Source organism: Zootoca vivipara, chromosome 5, assembly GCF_965207765.1.
Source record: "Zootoca vivipara chromosome 5, rZooViv2.hap1.1, whole genome shotgun sequence".
In the NCBI taxonomy this organism is placed as follows: domain Eukaryota; kingdom Metazoa; phylum Chordata; class Lepidosauria; order Squamata; family Lacertidae; genus Zootoca; species Zootoca vivipara.
In genome coordinates this window covers 10,119,419-10,146,244 of record NC_142588.1, presented here as the reverse complement: position 1 = coordinate 10,146,244, position 26,826 = coordinate 10,119,419, and the positions used below count along the sequence as shown (strand labels likewise).

The window sequence follows — 26,826 nt, the reverse complement described above, 5'->3', positions numbered from 1 at the left end:
AAGTTGGGCCCACGGCTCGGGGGGCGGGGGGGGAAACGCGGTTGGAAGAGCTGGGGGGGGTCCCCAAAACCGGCCCCCTCCACTGCTGCTCATCTCCCCCTCTCCTGTCTCTTCCCCTCCTCTACCTCTATCCCTCCCTTCTCCTCTTCCCCCACCCTTCTCCTTAACCCCACTTGTCCTCTCCCCTCCCCCTTTCCCTAATAATATTAATTAATTCCCTAATAATAGCAATTTTATTGTTTATACCCCAGCCACTCTGGTCGGCTCGCCCAGTGCCGGATTTACGTATAAGCTAAACAAGCTATAGCTTAGGGGCCCCCCCTCTATTGGGGCCCCCCAAAAAAATTTAAAGGGGGAGAAAAACCTGGATGTACATTTCCAAAACATAAGATAAAAAACAAATAAAATAAAACCTACATACAGCAACAGTGGCAAATGGCTTGAGATACCTATGAGGTCCATAAATTACCATATAGCATATAATAACACAAAAAACAGCGACAATTTGTTGTTGACAAAGGACAGCTGGACATATAAAGGGCCCCATTACCTCCAGTGGCGTAGGGCCGCATCAAACCTAAATCTGGCCCTGCTCACAGCATATATCAGAACACACTAAAACATTTTTTTAAAAAACAAAAAACTTCCCAATACAGGGCTTCCCTTCTGCACTTCCTCCTCCCCCTGTTCTCTCCCATCCGCCTCCTCTCCCACTTCAGGCCTCTTCTCACCTAAGGCTGGGTGGTGTCAGCTTTTCAACACCAGCCCAACATCACAGATACATGGCAATGTTGGAAAGCGGAGGGAGGGACAAGCTCTGTCAGGCCTGGCCCTGTGTTGATGCAGCTTGTTCCTCCGGGCACTGGCAGAGGAGGGAGTCAGGCGCAGGCAAGCCCTCAAAACAGTCCTGGCTGATGTGTCGATACATAGTCCAGGCCTGCTATCAACCCTCCCCTCCTCCTCCCTCTCCCCCCAACTCTCCCTGCCCCCCCGATGCCCAGGGCTTTGCAGGAGGGCACCCCTTAGCCAAGGGGCAGATCAGCAGGGTTGGAGAATCATACAGTTGGAAGCAATTTTGAGAGTCATCAGGATCCTCAGCTGAAGCATTCATGACAGATGGCCACCCAACCTCGGCCTGTATTCGCTTCTTCCCACTGTTCCCCATGGGACTGCAAATTCAAGGTTTAAATTGGCGGGGGGGAGTTTCCATTTGCAGCAGGTTTTTTTTTAATTGCCATCGCTGCACCAAAAGTTATTTTCGTGTTGCTATATAGAATTGCCCACAGCTCTTGTGTTAAATACAGAGGGCTACATAACGGCCGAGTAAGGCAGGTCTTCATAGTTTTATTGTGCCAAGGGAATTATGGTTATATATTTGTTTTATACCCAACCTTTTTACCCCAATAGAGACTCAGAGATAAAAATAAGAACAGCTGAAGAAAGCATGGGAGGAGAAATCAGTTGAAAAGGATTATTCATTCATAGAACTAATACTATACGTATATATTAAAAGTCTGTTAAAATCTTATCTGCCATCCCCTTGGTGAACCTGCATGAGAGATTTTGCTCCCTGGGAACCAAGGCTTGGGAATTTATCCAGTGAGGTTCACTGTGAGGGGTTTGAATGTCAGGCTCTACAGTACTACAGCATCTCTTGGTGAGATTTGGGGGTTGAAATTAAATACAGTATGTGAAGGTGCTTAAGAAAGGTGTATTGTCTAGCCCCTTGACTTAACCCATCCACTCCAAGGAAATGGGACCAATTTGAGATCCTGCTTGAAGGTGAACTTTTATTGGTTGTCTGCTTCTAGTCACAAAGCTTCAGAACTTAAAACTGTAATTCTTTTATGAGCAGAAGATGCCTGCCGAAGAACATCAGCCGGAAGGAGGGAATCATGTTTCTATTGGGAGTGATTCAGGTAATACGGGACTAATGGAAGCCGAACAAAGAGGCCCTTTGCCTCCTAGTGAAGGTCACATGGGAGACCATCAGGAAGCTCTTGCCTTGGAAATCAAGCTACCTGCAGCAGCAGGTCCGTCTTCTGGAGCACTGAGAAAGGGACCGCTGCTGCTCATCGACAGGCAGCAAATCCAGTCTGTGGCACGTGGTGCTCAGGCAGATGAACTCAGAGACCTGGAAGTTGATGTGTATGACCAGGAAGTATTGGAACAAGGAGTTCTTCAGCAGGTAGACAATGCAATAAATGAAGCAAACAAGGCGGTGCAAATTGCTGATGCAGAAAAAGAATACCAGTCTGTACTGGATGACTTGAGGTAAGATTCAATTGAGTCTTGCATGCGCAGACTGAAGTCTTCTCCCTCTCTTTGTGCTGTGCCCCCACCCCCCTTAAATCTGCTCTGGGGGGGGGGGTTGGAGGAAAGTCCTGTTGCACAAATCAACCTTGTTCCCTGTGTGCATAGCCCTATTCCACCCTATTAATGGCACATTTGTAGAAGCCCCAGGACACATTTCATCAAGTAAACTAAAAGCCCTGTCCTAGTCATCTGCCAACATACTCCAAAATATATTTCAGTCCACTAAATGTCAACATGTTTATTTACGCAAATACTCAGAACCCAATCATTCTGGGTAGCCAGCTCAGAGAAATATTTGAGTGAAATCACTGATCATTTATGCTAGGTAAGCCAGTGGATCTTCTCCAGTCTGGTTATGAAATAGCTTGTGGACCAGAGCTGGCAGAAGAAAACCTGAACAGTGCCCCATTAGTGGAATTACAAAGCATTGCCAAAACATCACAGCTTCACGGAAAGGAAGAAATGTTTTGCTCTCCTCATAATTGCTTACATGATTACCAGCCACAATTGCTACAATTTTAGACTGCTGTTGTGTTGCATTAAAGTCAGTGCATACTTTGTCATGAATTTTGTTAGGCTCAGGATTGCATTTGTAGCTGCTTTCTCTTGTATGAAAAGGATTTGAGCCTTGGGATATGGAAGGTTGGCAGTTCTGTTTTACTGAATTACTCTTCCTGCTTCATGCTAATACCCTAAAGCAGTGTTTCTCAACCAGTGTGCCTCCAGATGTTTTGGGACTACAACTCCCATCATTCCTGACCACTGGTCTTGCTAGCTAGGGATGATGGGAGTTGTAGTCCCAAAACATCTGGAGGCACACTGGTTGAGGAACACTGCCCTAAAGCAGGAGTGGGGAATCTTTTTAAGGTGAAGGGCCAGATTTTTTACTCCCCCCCCCAACCCCTCAAGCCGTTTTGATAAGTGGGTAGGGCTGCCTACCTGTCAGTCACCTGATGTCAGGTGAGGTGCTTTCCATTACATGTGCAGTTTGAAATCATGGACAAATGCAGGGATTTGCAGGCACCACTGATCAAAGTTCAATTTACTCTAAAATACTGAATGTAAAGCAAGAATTGAAATATAAATAATTTCTGGTGAGATTTCATTGACCAAGCGTCTTCTCCTCCTCCTCCTGCTAGCACAGTAAAAATGTTTTAGGGACCATTGTTATATGATGGTCATATCTTCAAAGTTGCAGGTTTTGTGAGCATCTATTTTTCAGCTACTATTTATAGAAACAATATTGGGTTTTCAGTTTTGAACGTTGCCTTGTGTTTGCGTTGAATATGATGCTTTTATCTGTATTCAGTTTTTGAAGCTACTCATTGGTGCTCAATAGATGATGATTAGGTTTGTGTTTTCAGGTCATGTACAACATCCTTGAAACAAATCGCTGCAATTATTGAGCAATTTACTCCACAAGCTGCCACTAATAAAGATATTAACAGAAAACTAGATTCTGTGAAGCGGCAAAAATACAACAAGGTAACGGGAAATTCCTTATTGTAAGACTGAAGTGTGTTAAATCATTAAATTATTATTATTTTTAAGTTTGTATCTTAAAGAACTGTACAAGTCTCACTGCAGCTAATTTGCTGGTTCTGGCTTCATGAGTCAGATTATTTTATTTTTCAACTAACTGCTGTAGGTGTAGGTTGCCGTTCCCTTAAGTTGTTTTGTACTTTAAACCCATTATCAGTGGTGAAGGGGAGGACTCTTCCTGTCAGATTATTTCTATTTCCTTCAGATGCAACAAATAGATTGGTTTGCCCCTAAGTCCAAGGACTTCCACTTGTGGAATGTTGGAATGGTGCCTTCCCCCATCCTATCCCCCCCCCCTGCACCCACCAAAATTGACTCGGAGTTGGGGTCAGGGGAACCCCAAGAACGGGGGGGGGGCAGAGGGATTGTTCCATCTGGCAAGATGGAATGTTCCTCATAGCATGACATTAAATTCTACCAATTGTATCAGTGCTGGGACATCTGTGTAGGCTCTGTGTTGCCTTCTGGGCTTGGTTCTAGTTGAAGTTACGAACCATAAATCCTTCAGGGGTTTGTAGAAAGAGGGGCATTCTCTTGGCTGTCTTCTGTCATGGAATACTGTTCTCCTAGATGAGTCTTTCCATACTTTGTGTGCTCCAGAAGTTTGGGATTACAGTTCCCATCAGCACCAGCCTTGTTGCCTGGTGCAGATGCAAGTTGTAGTCCAGAACATCTGGCAGGCATCAGGTTGGGCAAAGCTGCACTAAACACATAATATCTTATTTTCAGTGTGTTCTAAGAATTTGTTTTTTAAAACTCGGCTTTAAGTAAAATATGGGTTGTTTTAGGGTTCTATGTGTTTGTAGTTGGCCCAATTGTTTTATTTGTAAAAAATATGCAAACATGTTTTTATATTTCTTTTTACATTTATACATATCAAATGCAAATTGTTCACCTAAGAAGTAGATGTTGTTGTTTTTTCCTTCCCCCTTAGGAATTGAACAAAAATTTAAGTGAGCTTTACAGATTATGTTTATGAAGCAAGTACTGTTCCCATTCTGTCTTGCTATTTGTTGTCATCATTGAGAACATAGGGTTGAATCCTACTAAGTCATACTCAATTGAACTCGGTGGACATGACCAATTTAAGCCCATTTATTTTAATAGGTCTTCTCACAGCATGAATAACTGGATATAACCCAGATAATTTGCTACTCTGTTTTAACTGTATTCTCTCATGATTTCAGGAGCAGCAGTTGAAAAAGATCAAAGCAAAGCAAAGACGCCTTCAAATAATTCTTGGAGAAGAAATTTCTGGTGAAATAGATGGTGTTGACTTTGAGGAAGATGTCGGTAAGGAAAATGATAATTTATTTGGGTCATCTTGGTATAATACTTTGATTTGGAATCAACTTTTAATATTATGCTTGGAAAAATACACCAAGTTTATTATTGAAGTTTATTAACGTCAATGAGTTGTGTGGTTTTTTTAGAGAGATTTAGCACTCTTTAATTTTCTGCACCTGCAGAATTGCTCATCTGAGCACTCGTATGGGAATCTTCATGGATGAAAATAAATCTTGGTTCAGTTCAGAAGGGATGGTTGTTCTTTAGAATCACTAGAGCTTTGCTCTTAATAAATTGAAACTGTTAATCAAATTAGCTGAGCTGCAAAAAAAATGTTTTAAGTTGACAAATACCATGATTGAATTACATCTTTCAGTGAAGTGCTATCAATCAACATACACAATTTTTAATATGTGGAAAGAAAATTATGTGCAGTAAACACAAGCACAACAGTATGTCTTGCATTGTTGTTAGAGCTGTTACTTTTTGTTCCTCACAGCTCCAGCTGGGGTCTCCCACCTTTTAAGTATCAATGAACATTGGCTATTAAATTAGAGAACCAAAGCTTTGCAAAGATATTGGAAGTTTTGCCCTTATGTCTTGTCAGTCCTTTCCATTTTCCCTTTCTGCTCTGTTGAAAGCATTCTTACTGAGATTTCTGATGCTGCTCCTTTTATTTTTATTCATTTTTTTATAGAATGTATATACCACCCTTCTCATTCAATTGCAGCACTCATGCTGATTTACAGCAATAAAAATGTTACAATCTCATGATACAACAACAATAAAAAACATATTAAACAGAGTTTAGTTCAGCAGATAAAATCACCACAGAAAAGACAATCTGCACAGCAAGACAGAAGTTTGTCAGAATCGAAAAGTCTTCACCAAACAGGAGAAGACGGAATAGGAAAGGCCAAATGTACCTCATCAGGTGGTCTTGGTGCAGCCACTGAAAAGGCCTTCTCTCTCCTAATCATGCGCCCATCACAGTTGGAACACACCAAAGGGCCTCTCTACTGGATCTTAGGGGGTGGGCAGGCTGATGCAGGAGGAGACAGTCCTCAAAATAACCTGAACCCAAGCCATTTAGGGCTTTAAAGCTAAACCAACACCTTTAATTGTGCTCTGAAACAAATTGGGAACTAATACAGTTGTTGCAGAGTAGGGGTCATACGGTCCTGAGGGCAAGCACCCATTGACATCCTAGCTACTGCATTCTGTACCAATGGAAACTTCTCTAGGACCCTTGAAAGTAAGTCTGGTGTAGACTACATTGTTGGCATTTGTCTGTTTCAAGAGACAATGAAGTGTGTCTCCGGAGGTGAAGTCATATGGCTGCATTAGCAGCCCTGAAGTGACCTCCCTGGAGCACAAGCCTGAACAGTGTGTATGGAGGTCCTGAGCTGCGCAGAGATCGATCTCCCACTCAGCTTTGCTGATGTGGTCCAAGGAAAAGCAGAGAAATATGTTTGGCACCAGGTTAGCTGCAGGAGTTGCTGGAGGCATACAAGGTGCCATCTAACCACCATAGGGTCTCCACTTCGGATTTGTGTTTACTCTTTTCTTCTCCCGAAGATATCCCGCAAGGCAGTGGAGGCTTAGGATCAGAGTTTTCCTTCTAGATGGGCTGCCTTTCCAGGTTGACTTCCCTCTGGGCTACATGGTTGTTTAGTCGTTTAGTTGTGTCCAATTCTTCATGACCCCATGGACCATAGCACGCCAGGCACTCCTGTCTTCCACTGCCTCCCGCAGTTTGGTCAAACTCATGTTCGTAGCTTCGAGAAGACTATCCCACCATCTCGTCCTCTGTCATCCCCTTCTCCTAGTGCCCTCAGTCTTTCCCAGCACCAGGGTCTTTTCCAGATCTTTTACCATAATCCAATTTAGAAGTAACTAAGATGTGTGCTATCATGGCCAGGTTTGATTCAGGAACATGTGCATCTTGTACACCAGCATAAGTTGGGCAAAAGTGCTCCTAGCCACAGCCAGGGCATACAAATCCAAAGTCAAATCCACGAACACCCCCCAGACTGTAAGCCTATTTCTTCAAGGGGCATACTAGCGCATTCAAAACTTTTTGAATCCTTCTAACAGAGTCCATTTCTCTCCTGGCCATGAGTACTTCTGCCTTTTCTGGATTAAACTTCAATTAATTGACCCTCATCCAGCCCATTATTCCCCCAGAATTTAGGGTCCCAGCAGCTTCCTTGGTATTAGACAAAAAACAGAAATACCAGTATTTCTGCTTGTTATCAGCATATTGATGGCAATGCACCCAGATCTGTGGGTGGTCTCCCTCAGTGGGAGGGAGCTGACCCCAACTTCAGGAACTGACCCCAAAGAAAATGTATTGGTCTTCTGTTTCTTCTATGCCAGGGGTAAGCAAACTTTTTCAGCAGGGGGCAGGTCCACTGTCCCTCAGACCTTGTTTGGGGGGGGGGCGGACTATATTTTGAAAGAAAAAGAAAGAACGAAATAACCCAGAGATGCATTTTAAATAAAAGGACACATTCTACTCATGTAAAAACACGCTGATTCCCGGATCCGGCCCCCGGGCCTTAGTTTGCCTACCCATGCTCTATGCTGTGCTGTCTCACCATGTGCTCCAAATAGATTATTTGGCTTCTCGTACCACTTTTACAACGATGATGCCTAGATGTCTGTCTTCTCCCACTTTCAGTCCTATAACTTCTTTCATTTCAGCATCTGTAAGAGCCACCCGTCTGTCTGCATCTATTGCTATTTTTTCTCCATTCTCTTTCTTTCTCCCACCCCCCACCCCTTTTGTCAAGTCTCTATGTTGATTTCTGGCCATTTTGTGCATTGGCTTACTCTCTCTACATTTATATTTTCCCCACCTCTCTGCCCTGTGTTCCTCCTATAAAGCACAAGGATAGAACAAATCTGTTGTGGCTGGGGGGGAGTCATGTATAGATCTTTTTAATCTTTGGGGGGGTTTGTGTTTCATAGAACCTGGTCCCTCATCCCTTGGGAGCATGCTTATGCCAGCCCAGGAAACTGAATGGGAGAACCTCATCCGAACTGGTCAGATGACTCCATTTGGAACAAAGATACCCCAGAGCCAAGAGAAGAAGCCCCGTCGGATAATGTTAGATGAAGAAGCTGGTTTTGAAAAATACTTGGCGGATCAAGCAAAACTCTCATTTGAAAGGAAGAGGCCTTCAGTTCGTAAGGGGACCAAGAAGAAAGCTCATTCGCAGAAGAATTTGATCAAAACTCCAGTATGTCCTGTAAAAGGCAAAGGAAGCGAGAGTAAAAGCCGGCCCAAAACAGACAGCCGTTTGAAGAAGCATATGAGAAAGCTTCAGAACCACGTTCTTAAGATTCAGGCCAAGGCCAGACTTCCTAAGGGCAATGAGATACAGGGAGAGGAGCAACAGGAGAACAGTGAGGAGTCGGAATACAGGCCTGATGAGGAAGAGCTTGGTAGTCTGGATGGGGAAGATGATTTTTTTCAAGAAGATGATGGTGACGATTATGAAGTGAAACCTTTGCCAAGGAGAAAGAAATTTTCATTAACATGCGAATTTCAAGAAGATCTTGGGGATGATGACTTTATCCCAAGCTCTGATGAAGAGGAGGGTGATACTGCTGGGAAAAGGAGAATTAAACAATGTAGAGATGATGGCAATGAAGACTACTATAAACAAAGGTTAAGGTTAGTAAAAAAGAACAACACCCACCCAAATATTTCTCGTGGTAATTCCAGGTTTTTTTAATACATACAAAAACTAGACTTGTATGTCTCCTATATTTTAGAACTAACAGCTGGGGAACAGAAGATCCTAAATATCAGAATATGTGTTATGGTTTCATTTTTTCCTTGGAGAGCTCTTTTTATCCCAATGAAATAATTAGATGTATATGCCCAGTCAGTGCAAAAAAAAAAAAAAGCATGGATATTGTAATGTATGAATGACTAACAGGGTACTCTATAAGTAAACATATATCATTAAATATGATGGTTCAAAGTACAGTACCCAATGGGCAGAATTTCATCTTCAAACAGGGTAAAGGCTGTTCTGCCCTTTTGCTGCTTCTATCTATTCCTTTGATTGATTGCTTCAAAAAGTCCTAGCATAAGTGTTTGTAGTGATTTGCAGCCCGTGTTAGTTGTGCAGCTCCACTATTAGGTGATTGTGATGCCACACCACTCAGAAATGGCATGAAGTCTGTTGTGCTGGATAAGTTGTGCTTACTCAAAGGATTAGGCTTTTAGAAAAGTGAAAGTGAATGCACTTGTTTTTTTAAAAAAATCAAAAGACTTAATTTAAAATAAACCACATGTTGTTGTTTTGATAATTAATCTACCTTGTCACAGAATAATTTTTATTCCAAAATTGACCCATTCTTGGGCTGGTAGAAGGCAGAATTGTGAGACCTTTGAAACTATTTAAAAGAAAAATCATGTTCTCCTAATCTAGGCCCCCAATGAGAAGAATCAAACTGATTCCTTTTGGCTGGAGAAATAATAACCTTTCTGAGAGATGGACTAAAGAATTAATAAATGTATTAATCTGTAAAATATTTGCTATTTTATTGAATGAAGCTCAACTTTTTTCCATTGACTTAGCTCAATATTAAATCATTTTTAATTCAGAGTTTTCATCAAGAGTAATTTATTTTGATTGAAAGTTTTAATATGATTCACAATTTAAATCCATCCAGACAAGTTTTTTTAATAACGTTAAGATCGTAACAATTTATCCCTGCTAAAGTCATACATTTCCTGCAGTTGCTTAAGTTACAATAAAAGCCTAAATGAATTTTAGAAATATCAATAATTGTAATTGCCACCAAAACATCATATCTCCTAAAATTTCATAGCTCTAGTTATTGTAGCTGTTAAACTGCAGCTGCCCACATTGACGTTCTTGTACTTGCATTCCCCAGGTGATCTGTACTGTGGGAAATGCTGCTAGGAGATAAAGTGGAGTGAATTTGCTAAAGGAATGGCATTTGCTTACACTTGCATCTTATTCCTTGTCAGTTATAGTTGTTGATAAAAACAACTGAATGAGTGTCTGGCAAGTTTCACCCCCAAATGACGGATGCAGTCCTCCTGGATTGCTCGATTGAGCATTTTGCTGTGTGGGGAGTCCCACATACTTCAAAAGGCAGAAAATGAGTTTTCTTTCCACAGCGAAGCTTTCAAGATTGTATCTGGGAGATGGTCCTGCATCGAGGTGAAAATATTATGCTTGTAAAGCTTGACAGTGAGCCAGCTGTGATTCTCCTCTGAACATCTGAAGCACAAGGCCAATTAAAAGTTTGTGGTTCCAGAGGGAGAACATGCAAAGAGGGGGACTCTGTAGTAGTTCTGCCTTGTCATTTTTCTGTGGCAGATTGTTCCGAGGGAGAGGGGGCCCTCATTTTAGGAAGAAAGGTGTGAGAGCGAGGGAGGCAGTTTACTTCTCTTAGTATGCCCAAGTGTGGATAGGAAATTGGAGGCTGCATATTAGATTGGTTTGAATGCCATTGCCTTAAGTACTGCAGGTTTTTTTAAAAAAACATTTCTAATATTCATAACCCACTTTATTGTGTGCAAAAATTTCCAAAATGGCTGCCAGTAAAACCATTGGCAATTCCAGTATAATGAAACAGACGTTGTAAGAACAAGATCATAATAGCAGTAGATTGGACAAGTAAAACATAAAAGCAGCATTAACCAAAACGCCTAGTAACAGCAGTTGAGACCATGGGTTGATTCCACCCCTAATACCCCCTGAAAAGCCCCAGAAGGTTGGGGGACTGTTCCAAATGATATGGGAAGTGATGTTGGAGTCTGAAGAGGAATTAGCAAAAATGGCGTCCCTCTTTCCTCCAGCAGAAGCCTCTGCTGGATCTCTGTCTCTTCTGCAAACAAAGCGAGCCTTTCCGCTTTGCAGAAGGCCAAATCTGGACCCGTCCCAATGATTTCAGTAGGCATGCTTATTTATCATATGCGAGCGTAACTTTGTTATTATGCATGTAAGATGTGTTGCTTTTAGATCATGGTGGGTGAAAAATAAAATAAGATACAGCAGACATAGGGAAACTTTTTAAATTTCCTGGGGGTTCATATCCGTGGCGGGTGCAGCCAGATGCAAAAGTGGGAATCTAGTTTGAAGCTGTTTCTTCAAGCCTAATATTTCCATCCAAATTGTGGCACGGGTTTGTCCATGTCTGGGGAATGCATGACCCTCCAAAGGTTTCCCAATGCTCCAGTTGATCTTGGAAAAAAACCACCCAATTTGTTCAAGTCTAATTGCAGGGGGAGGGGGAGAGAGTTTGGGGTTTGCTGCGAAACAGATGAGAAAGTGCCTGGGGGCCAGTGGTTTTTCCACCCCTTTGCTTGGAATTTGTTGCAGTTGTTGTTCTGCTGATCCATCCTCTTGCCACAGTGTGTGGTCTACAGGTTAGAGTGTCAGACTAGGGCCTGGGAGACCACGGTTCAAATCTCTACCCAGCCATGAAGCTCTCTGAGTGACCTTGGACCAGTCGCTGCCTCCCAGCCCAAACTTACCTCCCAGGGTTGTTGTGGGGATTAACTGAAGAGCAGGGAGAACACCTTGAGATCCATGGAGGAAAAATAAATTATTTAGCCATGAATCCAAATGGTACATCAACCCCACCCCCTTATATGTGTGGGGAGCTACTTTGATTTGTCCCACTGTTTGGACCACCAAGTGCCACCGAGAAGAGAGAGTGTTTCTCTACCTGTGAATGGCTGGTGGGGCTGGATTCCAACTTCCACCTTGGAGGACCACATTTTTCCTCCAGTAGTTTCATTAGGAAGAGAGGTGCCTTTCTAGCCCAGCCTCTTGGGCAAATTATATCCAAATTAAAACAGGTCCTGCCTCCAGCTGGTCAGAGTAAGGAGCTCCTTGTGGCGTGGCCCGTTATCTGATGAAACAGGGAAAGACAGTTCACTGATAAGGAAAATCCATGATTTTGGTGCAGATGCCTAATCTCCAGCATCATCCAGGCTCTGCTCACTGAGACTTGTAGCTCTAATGGCATATGTTTAATCTGCCGCAGAGGCAGCGATTAGAGCGACCCCCACACAACTCATAAAAAGCCCGATCGGAAGAGTAACTCATTGTCTCAATTTACAAAATGAGAATGATCATTAAGGGATTCTTGGCTGTCTGAAATGGAAAATATATTATGCTTCAGAAACACAAACTATATTAAATACCCAGCTTGGTTCCTGAATGTGTTTGGAAAAATCTGATTGTGATCTGTTGTGAGCTGCATGTTTGAAGTGCCTGGCTGCACTTTTGTTCAAATAGGGAGGGGGGAGAACTGTGTAAGTCATCTTGAGCTCCTTGGAGGAAGGGCATGTTATAAATGTAATAATAAATAAATAAATAAAATGTTTTCAGAAGCCCATATTTAAAGATGGATGAACTCCAATTACCCAGGCATTAATAAGACAACCTATAGGTTTTATGTTGCATTGACTTTGAAACCCCTTTTCAACTTTTGTCCACTTTCAGGCATCACATTTTCTAGCAAGAGAATGCAATAAATGGAAAATGAACTCTGTCTAAATTCCATCCTGCATTAATTAAAAGGATACGGAATCACAGCGAGGAGGGCAGGAATAAGGCAAAGATCCAGTAAGGATTATTGGACCGAAGGAGGCCTGTTATTCTCAAAGTGATGCATTATTGTCCAAAGGGGACTTCAGCCCAGCTCTCCTGCATTTATGATCAATTATCATTTTAATTCTTAATATTGTAGGTTTCCATTTGTAGACACGGCCTGGTTAAAATTAAATCCAAATCCAAGCATTTTAAACCAATGCTTACAATTTCTTAACAACAAACTCACTTGGTTCAAACGTATCAGGAAACTGGAGAACAAGTCATAGGGCATCCTTTCTTGAGAGTGCAGCAGGGGAAAGTAATCTGGCAATTAGACTTGGAAAGAAAAACTAAAGTGTTTTCTTCAAGATTAATTGCTGAGAGAATTCTGTGTGCATGTGGGTGACCATGCACACCTCTGGTGTATGTTCCCTAGAGCAGTCATGGCCAAACTTGGCCCTCCAGATGTTTTGGGACTACAACTCACATCATCCCTAGCTAACAGGACCAGTTAGGCTGGAGGAAAGTTCACCACTGCTGTAGGGTGATGTGAAAGCCCTTCAGCAGGTGATAACGGATTAAGATGAATACTTCACAAAAGGAGATAGCTCTCATCACAGTGGTTTGGTGGCTCCGTAACTAGTTTAAATAATAGCCTTGCTTCACAGTGGTATCAACCTATGTGATTTTGCCAATACGTTTGGACCAGCAGCACTCCCCATTCTGTTAGCTGCTGTTGATGTTTAGCTTATGGGTGTCTAGCATGACAGCCTATCAGTATTCCAGTCTCCTGCAAATGCACTATGGTCGATTTGCTAGAGGAAGTAGACATTTGGAAGCACTCAAAATCCTTGTAAAAACATAAATGATTCACTAATCCTGCTTGCATCTCTTGCACAAAATAAAATAGTTTTCTAACAAGTAATAAATCAGAGCTTTTAATTGCGCACTTTAATATGCTTCCATTGGGTTTTAGTTGATGTATCAATTGTTTTCTCAGTGACTTTATTGTCATCGCAAAACCTGGAAATAGCAGCAATATTCACTATTTATCCTTTACCTCTTTATTTGTTGGTATTGATGGCTCTTTGTTGTGGCTGTATGACACTTGAGTATTGTTTGCTAAATGCTCCTTCACCTTTTCTGTTTGCTTGGCGGATTTCATTCAGACATTGGGCACACAGGTAATCTGTCGCAGTTGGTGGTAAAATGGTTGCCAGCTTCATGAATGATACCTTTAGCTGGCCATGCGAAATGTGTGAAATATTATTTCTTGCTCTTCGGCATTTTACATACCAACTGACAAATTAAAATCAGTTAAACGTTTATACAATCAACACTCAGCTAAATAAATTCAGAAGCAGCGCTGGCACAACAGTTACCATAGAACCAGCATAAAATCCTTAAAAAGCAGTATGGAATCCATAAACAGAACTAAAACCTAGCAAGGGGGAACGCATAGGAGGCTGTCTTAAACCAAGTCTGACTGTGGGTGTGTCTAGCTCAGCATTGTCATCACTTGCCGGCAGTGGCACTCGAGGAATCTTTCCCAGTCCTACCTGGCAACACTCGGGCTTGAATCAGGGATGTTCTGCACACAAGCATGTCTGCTACCACAGATCTTTAGCCCTTTCCCAAGCATTTGGATAGCTCAGTCGGTAGAACATGAGACTCTTTCTCTCAGGGGCATGGGTTCAAGTCTCATGTTGGGCACAAAGATTGCATTGCAGGGGGTTGGACTTGATGACTCTCGTGGTACCTTCCTCCCAACTCTGCAGTTCTATGATTAAATTGTTTAAAAGTTCCGGTAGAATACAGGAGAGAGGCAAGTTTTGTTGCAACTGGGCTGCTCCTTACCTTACCACCAACATTAAAACTCAGCTCATACACAAACATAGTACCCATTTTCCTCTTAGTAAATGAATTTGAATCACTCTTTGGCAGAGTCTTTTGGAGCAACTTTATTCTCTCTTGACCATGCTTGTCTTAACTAGAACAGGAACATCTGGTCTCCCATACGTCGTTGGACTACAACTCCAATCAGCCCCAATCAGCATGGCCAATATGGGAAATGATGAGCTTTATACTTTAACATACTGAAGGCCATGAATTTCCCATCTCTAGGCTAGAGTTTAGGGTATTTGACAATGTCTGAACCCCTGTCTGCTGTAGCAGAGACTGGAACTTCTGTCAACATTTTGCAAATGGTTTATTTTTATTTTGCTTGGGAAAGTCATATTAAATGTATCTGTCTTCAGACAAGCTGAAGCTCATCTGAAAGAAGGATTGCTGATCAGGTTGTTTACACATTTCTGACTTTAACTCTGGCAAACAAATATCACAAGCTTTTGGATTGTTTTCCAAAACATTTAAAAATAATGTTTTAACAAATGGTGGGGTGTAGCAAAAAAAGGAAAAAAGCAAAAGCTCATAAGCTGCTTTCAACTCTTCTGAATCTGGTTGCTGCAGGTGAATTTCTGTTTCTAATCTGGAGGGAATATATCTTGGAGGGAAATGACATGCCATGTTCGTGGTGGTGCTCCCTGAGAAATTCCCTTCTGTATAGTGAAATAGTGTTAGTTTGAAGTAAGTGTCTCCCACTCTTCCCTCCACCCACCTTTTTCTACTGGGTGCAGGCTCCAGCTGGGGAAAGTATGCAGGACACAGAAAGCTTTGGTAAGGGTGGGACTGAAATGTACAATGGATTGATCACCTCCCATTGAAGTTAGCGGGTGTGGATTTGCACTGCCATCTTAAATCATCACCACGCTATCTCATGCTGTAGCATGTTGTCATCCTGTTGCACAGAATGATCCTATTTGGCTATTTTCCCCATAACAAATGTCTTCTAAAGGCTGTATAGCAGTGTGCGCAATAGGTTGATAAAAGTTTTTATGCCGACATTTAATTTGCCTCGAACTTTTGTTGGGTTTGGAGTTTCAGTTAACTGTGTTAAATGTCTTGCAAACATATTTTGTATCCAGATACTATTAAAAAAAGTTATCCCTCTTTCCCCCAACCACCCATTTTTTCTCATGTTTCTCAATTTAAACACATAAACCTGCTGAATCCAGCCAAAGGCCCGTCTAGTGCAGCATGCTGTTCTCGCAGTGGCCAACCAGATGCCCACAGGAAGCCTGCAATTTGTAGACCACTACTTTGTAGAGTGCCTTACAGTCATTCTCACTTCTTTATATCCCTCCTGTAGGAAAGCCGGCCAGAGAGTGCTTTACCTTGCCCAAGGCATAAGCACTTAAGCTCAGCTGGAATTTGAGCCCAGGTTTCTAATGTCAAAATCAACACACTGTCTGCTGGACCATAATAGCTGCTTTTCAGATTTACTTGCTGTTCTCTCCTAGCTGCCTAAGCTAACCCTGGCGATTAAATGGTGATTCTTCTTGTAATTTCAGGAGGTGGCACAAGCAACAACTGAAAGACAGAGAGGAGCGGCAGAAGATGGGGGAAGATTCGGATGATAGCGATGCTGAATTTGCTGAGGGTTTTAGACTTCCAGGTTTCCTTTTCAAAAAACTTTTCAAGTATGTATATTAAAGTAGCGAACAACAATTCATTGCTATAAGTGGTTTGCTAATGTATCAGTACAAACTGGAAAAGTAAACCGAGTAGCTAAGGTGTATTATGGCATTCTGCAGCCAACTGAAGAACTTGAATTCCATTGTGGTTTTATGTTTGTGTTGTGTTGTAGCTGCCAAAACTGCATAGGACATCTGTCCATTCTACACAAGCATAGTCAGTGTGTAAAGCAGAGAGATCACTCCATTCACTCTGCTAGTCTTTCCATTTAGTCCTTTAGCAAATGATTCAAGCAGCGTAGCTCGTGAGCTGCCTGGCTGTAACACTTCATTGAGCATGGTGGTCTTGAGCAGTCTTTATCGCTTCCCTGGAACTCACAGCTTGGTTAACAGGTTCCTCACCAACTGCTGGTGGACTTGAGGGTGTGTTATGCTGCTGTAACCATAATCTAAAAATGGATCTATGATTAGAGAAACCCAAAGAGAATTCAACCAAGACGGGCAACTAAATATGAATCTTGGTATGATAGCTGCCCCTAATGAAGGGTATCCCCTTGCAAGCATGAGTCAGCTGGCAAAACTTCCTGAGTGGTTAAAAAGATCAATTGAGCTGAATGATTTGTCTGACATGCAATTTAAAAGATGAGATCTCCCCAGCAGGAAAGGGAGGTTGCCATCATTAAGCATTAGAGGCTCCTCTGACCACATTGGAGCGCAAAGATGGCAGCGGTGAATTCCCATGCAGATTGATCAACTCCCAGTTAGTTTTTTCCTGGCTCTTTAATTTTTCTCAGCAGATCTTCTGAAAACTTTATCCTTTTCTAGAGTTTGTTTTCATGAAGTTGAATGAGGGCAGTCCTGAGGCTCTTTTTTCAAGAGTCCTTGAAAGCTCCATTTTAGTTTCTATGCTTTGCAGTTTCAAAAATAAATTTGGAAAAGAGAGGATAGAAATGGGAGAGTAGAAAGCGGCTCGCCCATTTCTCCTCCCAACTCTCAAGCATTCTGTTTGTATATCAAGTAATAATAGAATAAAGATCTATACCAGTTGCAACTTACTGTGTCTCTCTGAAAAGACTATGAAATATGCTAAATTCCATGTAGTTAAGAGGCACTTTTAAGTCATATAGAGCTACAAGAGACCATGAGGAAGAAGCCAAAACTTGTTTATGTGACTCTGGTAGGTCCTATTGGGTGTCTTTTTTAAATGGGGAATTTGCTCTGTTCTTTTTTAGGCTTTTCTCTGCATCTAGGGCTAGAATGGCAGGCCCAGAGCTCAGTGTTGGAGTCCATCTGGTATGTGAGGAAAGATGGACTATATCCCTTCCCATGATGCTCTGATTGCTGCTGCTCTTCTCTCCCTTGCATGAGTTTAGCTTCTCGGTTAGGGTACGTTGCAGAGAATGAAATGAGCGAGGACGCCTGTGCCTTGCTCACTCTCTGCAAGAACTCACTGTTGCCATCTGTTCGGCAATTGCAGAAGGGAAAGGAAAGACCCTGCCACACTTACCTGCTCCTCTAGCAATCACACTGGTTGCTCAGCGTTGTACATCCCACACCCCATGTGAATAAATGCTTTCTTTTGCAATATCAAGGGGAGAGTGGTCTTCTGTATCCTTGTGCCTAGTGAAGTGAAAATGTTAAGAAATAGCTTGTTGGGGGATGTGGAATCTACAAAAGGCACCCTTCCAACTGTAAATGTGAGAAAGGGGGCAATGGTTTGAAATAAACAATAGGCTTTTCAGTTCAGTTGAAGAATTGGGTGAGCTTTTTATGAGGAGTGAGCATCCTCAAATGAGAGAAGGTGGTGTGTGTGTGAGAGAGAGAGATAGATTATTATTTTTAATCCAAAATTTAGATCATGTCTCATGTGTGCAACCTGCCTAAAGCCCTGGGGATAGATTAGCAAGTGAGCCAGACGTTCTCCACACACTACAGATGGCAGAAGACCCCTAGGGATCACTCGCTAATCTAACCTGATGGAAATGTGTTCCTTCTCCCAATTGGAGTGCTTTTGGGGGACAGTAATCTCTTTTTGACCTCACTGACCATCCAGTTGAGGCATGAGATGAAATTACAGTATACAGTCATCTTTCACGCATTCATCACTCTATTCCTCTGAACAAACGAGATTCTTCCCACAAAACTTCTGTTTTGGCAGGATTTTACATTTTTGGTTGAAAACCACCCCTAATTCTCCAGCCTAAACTTACTAAGTGGGCAGTTTGCAGCCGTTGTTTTGGTACAGTACTCCTAATCTGCCCTAACCTATATCATTGCTTGTATTTGCTGTACTCATTCCTGAAGGACAGCCCTTCCCCTGCTCCCAACTCCTTTCAGCTAGGTTTGACAGCTATCTTTTATCTCAATGCTGCCCTACACAAAGAGAAGTTGCTGGTGAACTGTACCCATCTTCCTACTTCCAAATAAGGAGATATAGCAATTAGCCTGGATAGTTCAGCTGGTTAGAATGTGGTGCTGATAACACCAAGGTTGCAAGATTGATCTCTGTATGGGACAGCTGCATATTCCTGCATGGCTGGGGGTTGGACTAGATGACCCCAGGGGGTCCCTTCCAACTTGGCAATTCGATGATTCTGTTTTTTTGCAATTTGTAACTTGTGTGATTTAGCAAGAACAGCCTGATAAGTTTTCATTGGCAAAGGAATTACTATTATTTTTAAAACCTCCCTCTTCTTAGTTTGCAGCCATTGTTTGTTTTTTGTTCCTTTTCAGCAGTAGCTGTTGGGCTCCTGGGCATGGAACCATGTTCCACTGCAATTTAACAATCCTCCTATATGTTGGGCTGCAAAAACAATTGCACTTACTGTTCTGAAGAACCAGAAGGGGCCGTTCTAGCAATGTTTATACAAAATGAAATAAAACACCCTCCAATTATCACGTCTCGGTTTAATTAGATGTACTTTTAACATTGCACGAGGAGCGAGTTCATCACATCCAACGTCCAAAGGCATAAAAAATGCATGACGCTGTAAATACAGCCTTCATGTAAAACACATGCTGCAGCATGTTCTGGTAACTAGCTTCTGAGCGTTCCGAATGACTAATTCATGTGTTTGTCCTGTTGCGATCTCTTGTTTGCCATCTGATTTTGCCCTTTTACTTGCAGGTACCAGCAGACAGGTGTTGGGTGGCTCTGGGAATTGCACTGCCAGCAGGTGGGAGGAATTCTGGGAGACGAGATGGGATTGGGCAAGACCATCCAGATAATTGCTTTCTTGGCAGGTCTGAGCTACAGCAAGATCAGGACGCGTGGTTCAAATTACAGGCAAGTGCTCTTCCGCAGACTGTCAGTCTGTGGAGCTCGATGAATATTTCATTGGATGTATTGCCGTGGAGGAGGGCCCCGTGAATTATTAATGGCATTTCAATTACAATATTCCTTTAATTCTTTTAGCGGGGGACATCAAAGGAAATTTTTTTACGAGACAATGGAGCTGGAGGGCAGGAAAAATTAAACATGTAACACTCCTAATGAATTCCAGGCATTGATGCTTCATTTTGCAGATGAGCCTCGCCAGTTATTTTGGGTCAATACTATGTCTTAAGGTTATAGAGCACAAATGGATTGCTTACCAATTCAATTATGTTAATATTGATAGTTTACACAGTATGGAATTTTCAATTAGGGGGTAATACCTTTAGGTCAACTTATTACATTTTTACATTAAAATATTTGCTCTGGCAAGAGACCAGTGGGCTACTTTCATAGGCAGTCACAGTCTTCTTTGGGATGTTGGAAGTGAGAGTCAAGAGCGAGCGAGGAAACATCCTTGCAAGATCCTTCCTTGGGTCAGCGCAGACAACCCACGTTCAAGTAGGGGGAGTTCTCACTTTCTTTTTTTATACAACCGTCTCCTTGTTGTCTTCCTCCTCCCGCCCCATTCCCCTGGAACCTCAGGTATCTGTAGTTATCAATCCAGCAATCAGAACAGTCGAAGGGAAATGTTTTGCAGCCCCTGGAAGCCCTAATGGGCATTCGCAAATTCGCTTGCTGATTCAAGTGCCCCTGGCTGCAACAAAAGGGGTTCCCAGCAGCCCCCAAAGGGCTGCTACTTATGCTGCTGTGTGGAGAACTAAGCGAACAACCAAGGCTGTTGCTTAGTGTATCCAAGCCTTAGTCTAAATGAGATAAGATCCTGCCTGGATTTGCATTCCTTGACTTGCAGACTGTGTGGCATGTAGAAGGCACATAGAAGCCTACCTTCTATGCACAAGGCTATTACAGACTGTTATGCCTTACTGAGTTTCCTCTAAGTAAAATAAAAAAAATTCCTTCAGTAGCACCTTAAAGACCAACTAAGTTTTTATTTTGGTATGAGCTTTTGTGTGCATGCACACTTCTTCAGATACAGTGAAATGGAAGTTTCCAGGCACTTATGTAGAGAAGGGGTGGGGAGGGGGGATCACTCAGAAGGGTGGTGGAAATGGGTGATTGACTGACTGATAGCTGTTGATGACCGCAAACGACTGCAAATGGTTTTGCATGAAAAAGCAAGGGTAGAGATGGCTGAAGATCGCTTATCATGTATAATGAGATAAGAATCCGATATCTCTGTTCAAACCAGGTCCCTCCATGGTTTTGAGCTTGGTGATAAGTTGCAATTCAGCAACTTCTCTTTCCAGTCTATTTCTGAAATTCTTTTGTAGTAAGACAGCTACTTTGAGATCTTGTATAGAATGTCCTGGGAGATTGAAGTGTTCTCCTACTGGTTTTGAGTTTCCTCTGTTCATGGTTGTTGCACAGACGGTAGACTGGATTGAGTTTGTGGCATTTTTTTCTGTGCTGGTAATTATTCCTAGTAACTTTGTCTGCTACATCCCTTCATATGCTACTACAATCATCCCCTTGCAGGCATTATTTTAAAATTGGGATCAGCCTGGTTCTCTAAATTTAACCTACAGTCCTCTGGTGTTTCTGTGTTTTACTGGTTTAATTGGTTGGAAGGGGAACGCTAGTATAACTTCCCCAAAACCTTTCATTTAGCACTGTGCCTGTTCATGACTCCAACTCCTTAGCATCCCCCTTTCCATTGTCTTCTACAGCATCACACTGCCATTTAATTTTATAGTTTTGCACCCATTTCATAAAATCATGGAATTGTAGAGTCCTCTAGTCCAACTCTTCATTTCTAACTTGAATACAGTTGTTCTGATAGCTCTCATAATGCATGCTGCTTATTTCACGGTGCTGTCATCTTGTGTTCTCTTCTAGGTTCCAAGGGCTGGGTCCCACAGTGATTGTGTGCCCAACCACAGTGATGCATCAGTGGGTGAAGGAGTTTCATACCTGGTGGCCTCCGTTTAGAGTTGCAATTCTACATGACACGGGCTCTTACACCAATAAAAAGGTACCTGCTCATTCAGGATGCTGCAAATTCAGACCTTGACTCTTAACAGGAACAGCTTGCACTTCTTTCAAAGATGTTGTGAGAATTTTGTTGCCAGTACTGAAGATGACCCTTGAAGTTTTAACTTTTCTCCCTCCCTCGCAGTGTTAAATGGAACGCATGTTTCCCTCCTATGGAACACCTTGGGAGTTTTTGTTGCTGTGTGACATGGAGTGAGCTGTATGGTGCAGAGATTCAGCATCAGTGAAAGCCCAGCCCATCAGGTCCTCCATTTTTATAAACCCCACCACTCCTCCCTCCACCCAAAGAATTTAAGGACAAATACAGCACAGAGGGCTTAGCACCTCCGCTTTAGGTTCCGTCATACGGAAAGGCCACCTTCTAAAAGATACTTATAGGTTTGCTACTTTTATCTCCATGTCTGCTTTCGTTCAGCACCAAGGTCTGTGAGTTGGGTGCCCTGGCAAATAGTTTCCTATGGAACTTCTTGCAGCAGGGGGTCCTGCCTGGGGTTCTATTTCTAAAATAAAAATACTTGCTGTTTTTTTCCCTCCCTCTCCCTGCTGCTTCTGTTGCACATGCGTACATGCTTTCTGTAGTTCAGCCCTTAGATTAGTGATTAGTTAGGCTGGCCTTCCCTGTGCAGCTGGACTTGGCAGATGATCTCACCATTCCCATGCCCCTTGCAGACTTCACCACAATCTTCCCGTCTTCAGGGATTACTTGCCTAGGAAGCCCAGCAGTGCAACCTCCTGAGTGCTAATATTGTGAGTTTGGGGGCAACATTGCAGACGCCAGGGTGAACTCTTGGGCTCTTGAGCATCTTATTTATTTATCTAGAACGGTTATGGGCCACTTCATGTTCCAGAAAGATATCAAAAGTGGCAAGCAAGATAAAAATACAAAATCATGGGCAGCGTAAAATATATTGAAAAACAGGTCCAACAAAATTGCACTGTGGCATGGCTCTTGTAGCTGATATCATCCTTCTGGAAATGCCCGGGTAAGCATAAAAGTTTGAAGCAGGTAGAAGCACAAAACTGTCGGCGTCTGGCTGATAACATGATGAAGTGCATTCCACAAAGTAGGGGCTGTAAGAGCAAAAGCTCCACTCTGTTATTGAGAATCATTGCCGCGTATAGTGATCAGCGTCGGTGGTGTTTCCATGATACTATTGCACATCATAATTATTTACCTAGACTAATAACTTATTTATTAGTCTGGAGAGATCGAAAACATGAGCCTGGGGCAAATGATACACAGCAGCGAAGCGGCTGGAGTCTCCACTCCGGGAGCTCACACATCTGCACTAAGCCCATGGTGAAGCTTGGAGCGACGTGTTGCAATATATACATGAATGGATCAGTCTGATAAATGGTGCTGATAATTTTCTGAGGTTTGGCTAAGTTGGTGTTGTCACCTCCGAGGATCTCTTTTTATCCGGGAAGCACCAAAACATGCACAAAGGCTCCTCTGCAAAGATTATTGTGTGTTTAAACACGCCTGGACCCCTCGTCTTCTCACCTGCAATTTTCCTCCACCGCTACTGCCCTTTTCCAAGTTAGAACAAAACAAAACAACTGTACTGTTAGAAGGTTAGCTGGCAGCAGGAGTGAGCCAAGCTGAAAACCAGGCAGGTGGGCTAGTCAACCAGCTGACCAACCAACTAATTCCAGAACTTAAGCATCACATTTTCTGCAGTGATCACAGGAATTGTGGCTTTTTTGTTGGGGGGGGGGGGAGTGGGGAACAATGCTTCTAAGCCCAAACACTTCTAGAGTTAAATGACAGGGCAGACTAAGCTCCCTCCAGCTGTTGGTTATCCCTCTGCAGTGGTAAGGGATGGGGGAATGGGAGGGTTGTTTGTGAAGCTGGAGGAAGTGGCTGGGAACGGGGTTTAATTAAACATATGCCATCTTGGTTTTGTGAGCATTCCTTGCAAATATTCACAGAACTCCCTTAGGGGAGTTTTTTTCATGTATTTACAAAGGGTTGTATCTAATGCCGTGTATACATCGTCCCACTCGCACAACGGACTTCCCTTCCATTTCTCTCCCCGTGCGACGTCGAAATCTTCTCCGTAGGGTCCTCCGATCCTCTGGAGCATTGTGCACGGGGGCGGTAGGGGGAATTCCTTTGTGCAAGTTGAAGTTTGGATAGGACCCAAAGAATTGAATTCTGAAGAGAGCAGGGGGCTGTTCACCAGTCCCTGTAAATATTCTCCAATGCTCAAAGGACACGGTTTGTTGGCATGCCCAAGAGCTGAGAATTTACTGAACTATGGTAGGGGAAGCGTCTCAGGATTCTGTTGAGAAAGTTGTAGACAGCACAAAGATTCCATGTTCTGTTTATGAGCGCACACCAGTATATTATTTACACACTTGTAAATATGTGCCACAAGCATAGAAATGAGCACCCTGCAAGGCTTTCAAGGCCACGGAGGGTGTTGCCCACTAGCTTCACTGAAATCAGAGGTGGGGAAGATGTAACGCTCCAGGTATTGCTAGACTATAACTCCCTGACTGTTGATTATGCTGGTGGGACTCGGAGTGCAACAAAATCTGGAAGGCTCCCCCATTGGCTCCCCCTGCTTTTTTCAGCTGGAACTCAGTTCTGGCACCTCTCAGATGGGTTCCAGCACCTTTCAGGTGGGTGCCATTGCTATTATTAGAGAATGAGGTAGGTGTTCATGGTGAATTCAAGCACCTCTTTTTCTAGAAAAATAGCACTGCATATACCCAATCCTATTTACCCAAGCCATTGCTCCCAGCAGCCACCCCAACTAGGTCTTAAAACGGGCAGGACTTCTCTCTGATCATTCAGCAGCATTAGCTGTTTGTGAGTATTCAGTTCTCGAAATGTCATATGTGTTGATTCCTGAGCTTAAAGCTGTTTGTTTTCATTATTACCTGAAGCCCCTTCCCACCCACTTTCAAAAGGGGCCAATGTTCTATTTAGCTATAGCAGGGTTTCCCAAACTTTGGGTCTCCAGCCGTTTTTGGACTACAACTCCCATCACCCCTAGCTAGCAGGACCAATGATCAGAAGTGATGGAAACTGTAGTCCAAAAAGAACTGGATACCCAAGTTTGGGAAAATCTGAGCTGCAGAAAGGATTGTGAGCATGGTGCCCTCCTGAGCTGGGCACCAGCAGAATATGGACATAAAGTTACAAAGGGAGCTTACTATCTGAACAGCTCGGAAGAGGTCAGGCTAAGCAGTAGTAGGGGGCTGAGAAAAGAGATGTTACTATGGTGGAAGTCTGAGGAAGAGTGGAGAAAGGATACTGTGGCACTGTAGGGTGGCACTTCTCATTTAGTAGCACACATCTCTTTGAAATCCTTGACCTCTGTTTTGTTCTCGCACCATTTGTATCTACTCCTGAAGCACATAAATCCCTTTGCAGAAACTTCATTAAGTGCAAAGTTAGGACATAAGGCTGGCACAATTTCAGTGCCAGAAGGCATATCGATGTAAAGTTAAGCGGTTTCTTCTCTCAGTAGCCCTCTCTCTAAAACAGAGCAGAGCTGAGGTTAGAGTAATGTGTGCAATATTTATTCAGCCCTTTATTTTTCTTGACAAAACAGATTTTAGAATAGCACACCTACTATGTTGACCCTTTCACTCGGTAGAGTTTAGTATATACTGTTGCAGTCATTGCTGGGTAGCCTAGCATCTCTTCCTTATACCTGTATCTTGGGGTGTGGTGGTGGAAGCAAGTTCAAAATAACACACCTGCTAAAAAGCATTTATTCAGTAAGGTAGAGGGGGAATTAGGGCACCAAACCATTTCCCTTCTTCCACAAAATCATGTGTCTCATTACAAAAGTTAAAGCTGTTATGGGATTGCTCTGACGTTCACCCTCGCCCCTGCAATTTTAGCTGCCATCCTCATTTAACCTGACGATAGAAGCTGAAAACCTGACTATTTTTCCATCCCAGATTCTGGCTACTTCATAATCCTTAGTCTTATCCCATCCTGCTTTTCTGTGTCAGAAGTGATTGAAATGGCTATAAAAGGCTGTAGTTGTGGAAATTGAATTTTAAGAGAAGAAAATATTAAAAGCTGGTGCCTGCGATGTTAGGAGGAAGGTATGTGTTTTTCGGTCAGTTCCTGGGTAGAAACGGGCAACGATGAAATGAAATGCGGAAGCAGACGCGTCCTTAGAGCACAACATTGAATATGCTTATAAATTATCGGAGAGTACTGCCAGGGTGGGCCATGGGGTCCCTCTGAGCTCTGCAAATCCCTTTCCCTTTACAGAACTCAACAGACTTTGTGTGGCAAAGCTTACATTACCTTAACCTGAACTGGGGGAAGTGGTCGGTGATGAATTGCCTTTCTGTGTGTTTCCTTCATTGTCAGCACAAATCCTTGTTTAATAAAAGATTTGGCTTGAAGGAAATTTTAATTAATTACAGGTTCAGTAAATCCTGAGTAGGACTCTGCTGTGCTGTGTCTACAGTGAATGGCCTTCATGTGCCTTGTGTTTTTACTCCTGTTCTCTCCGCTGCCTGACAGTGTGATTTATGGCTGTTGTTTTCTACCACTACACTGTTTGCCCTCTAGGAGGGATTGGTCTCCTGAGCCCCCATAATAACAGGAGCACTTTCACAAAACATCTTTTAATGACAACATGGTAGCAGCCTTCTGTAAGTCAGGCTAATTGCAGACATACCCTATTAATTGCAAAATCTAGGAGAGGTTACATATTTTACAAGCTTTTAATTTGAAATCGCCTGAGATGATTTGTCTTAAGTGTTTGAGTAGAGATGCCTATAGTATTCTGCAGTAGACTATTGCTAGGAAATATATGCAATGAATGTGAGTTGCAGTGGGGGCTTAAAAATATCAGATTTTACTATAGGGGCAAGAGAGTCTGGTTTTTACCTCCATGGCAAACAGAATCTGTTAATTTCATTAACTAGTGATCATACTTCCTTCCTCCTTTTTGAAATATGATTCCTTACAAAAATAGACATTTGGCATTAGAGATCTTTTCCAGTGGTATCAAATTCAATAACTATTCATGAAAGTTAGTCTCCTTTTAAAATAAATGGTTTTTTTCTTTCTGTTAAAAAGACATTTTTAAAATAAAAAATTCAAGTCCTAGTCTTTGCAGGGATGGCTGTTAGGTCCTCAGGAGTTGTAAGGGGGATGAAGAGGTGATAGTGACACAGCAGC

The 26,826-nt window shown here is 42.6% G+C and overlaps 1 protein-coding gene across 4 annotated transcripts in view; it reads left to right on the top strand.

The window, feature by feature from the left end:
• ERCC6 (ERCC excision repair 6, chromatin remodeling factor) overlaps positions 1-26,826 on the top strand; it is a 50,014-nt gene that overhangs the window by 368 nt on the left and 22,820 nt on the right. For 2 of the 4 annotated variants that reach the window (XM_088670055.1, XM_088670053.1), the window contains exons 2-8: positions 1,856-2,274; positions 3,681-3,801; positions 5,046-5,151; positions 8,119-8,827; positions 16,151-16,279; positions 19,401-19,559; positions 21,507-21,642. In XM_088670055.1, the coding sequence (XP_088526181.1) occupies positions 1,859-2,274; positions 3,681-3,801; positions 5,046-5,151; positions 8,119-8,827; positions 16,151-16,279; positions 19,401-19,559; positions 21,507-21,642 (1,776 nt within the window). In that variant the 5' untranslated portion in view covers positions 1,856-1,858. Of the gene's footprint in view, positions 1-993; positions 1,183-1,855; positions 2,275-3,680; positions 3,802-5,045; positions 5,152-8,118; positions 8,828-16,150; positions 16,280-19,400; positions 19,560-21,506; positions 21,643-26,826 lie in introns of those variants that run through there. The other 2 variants (XM_088670054.1, XM_088670052.1) reach the window with 2 other exon arrangements.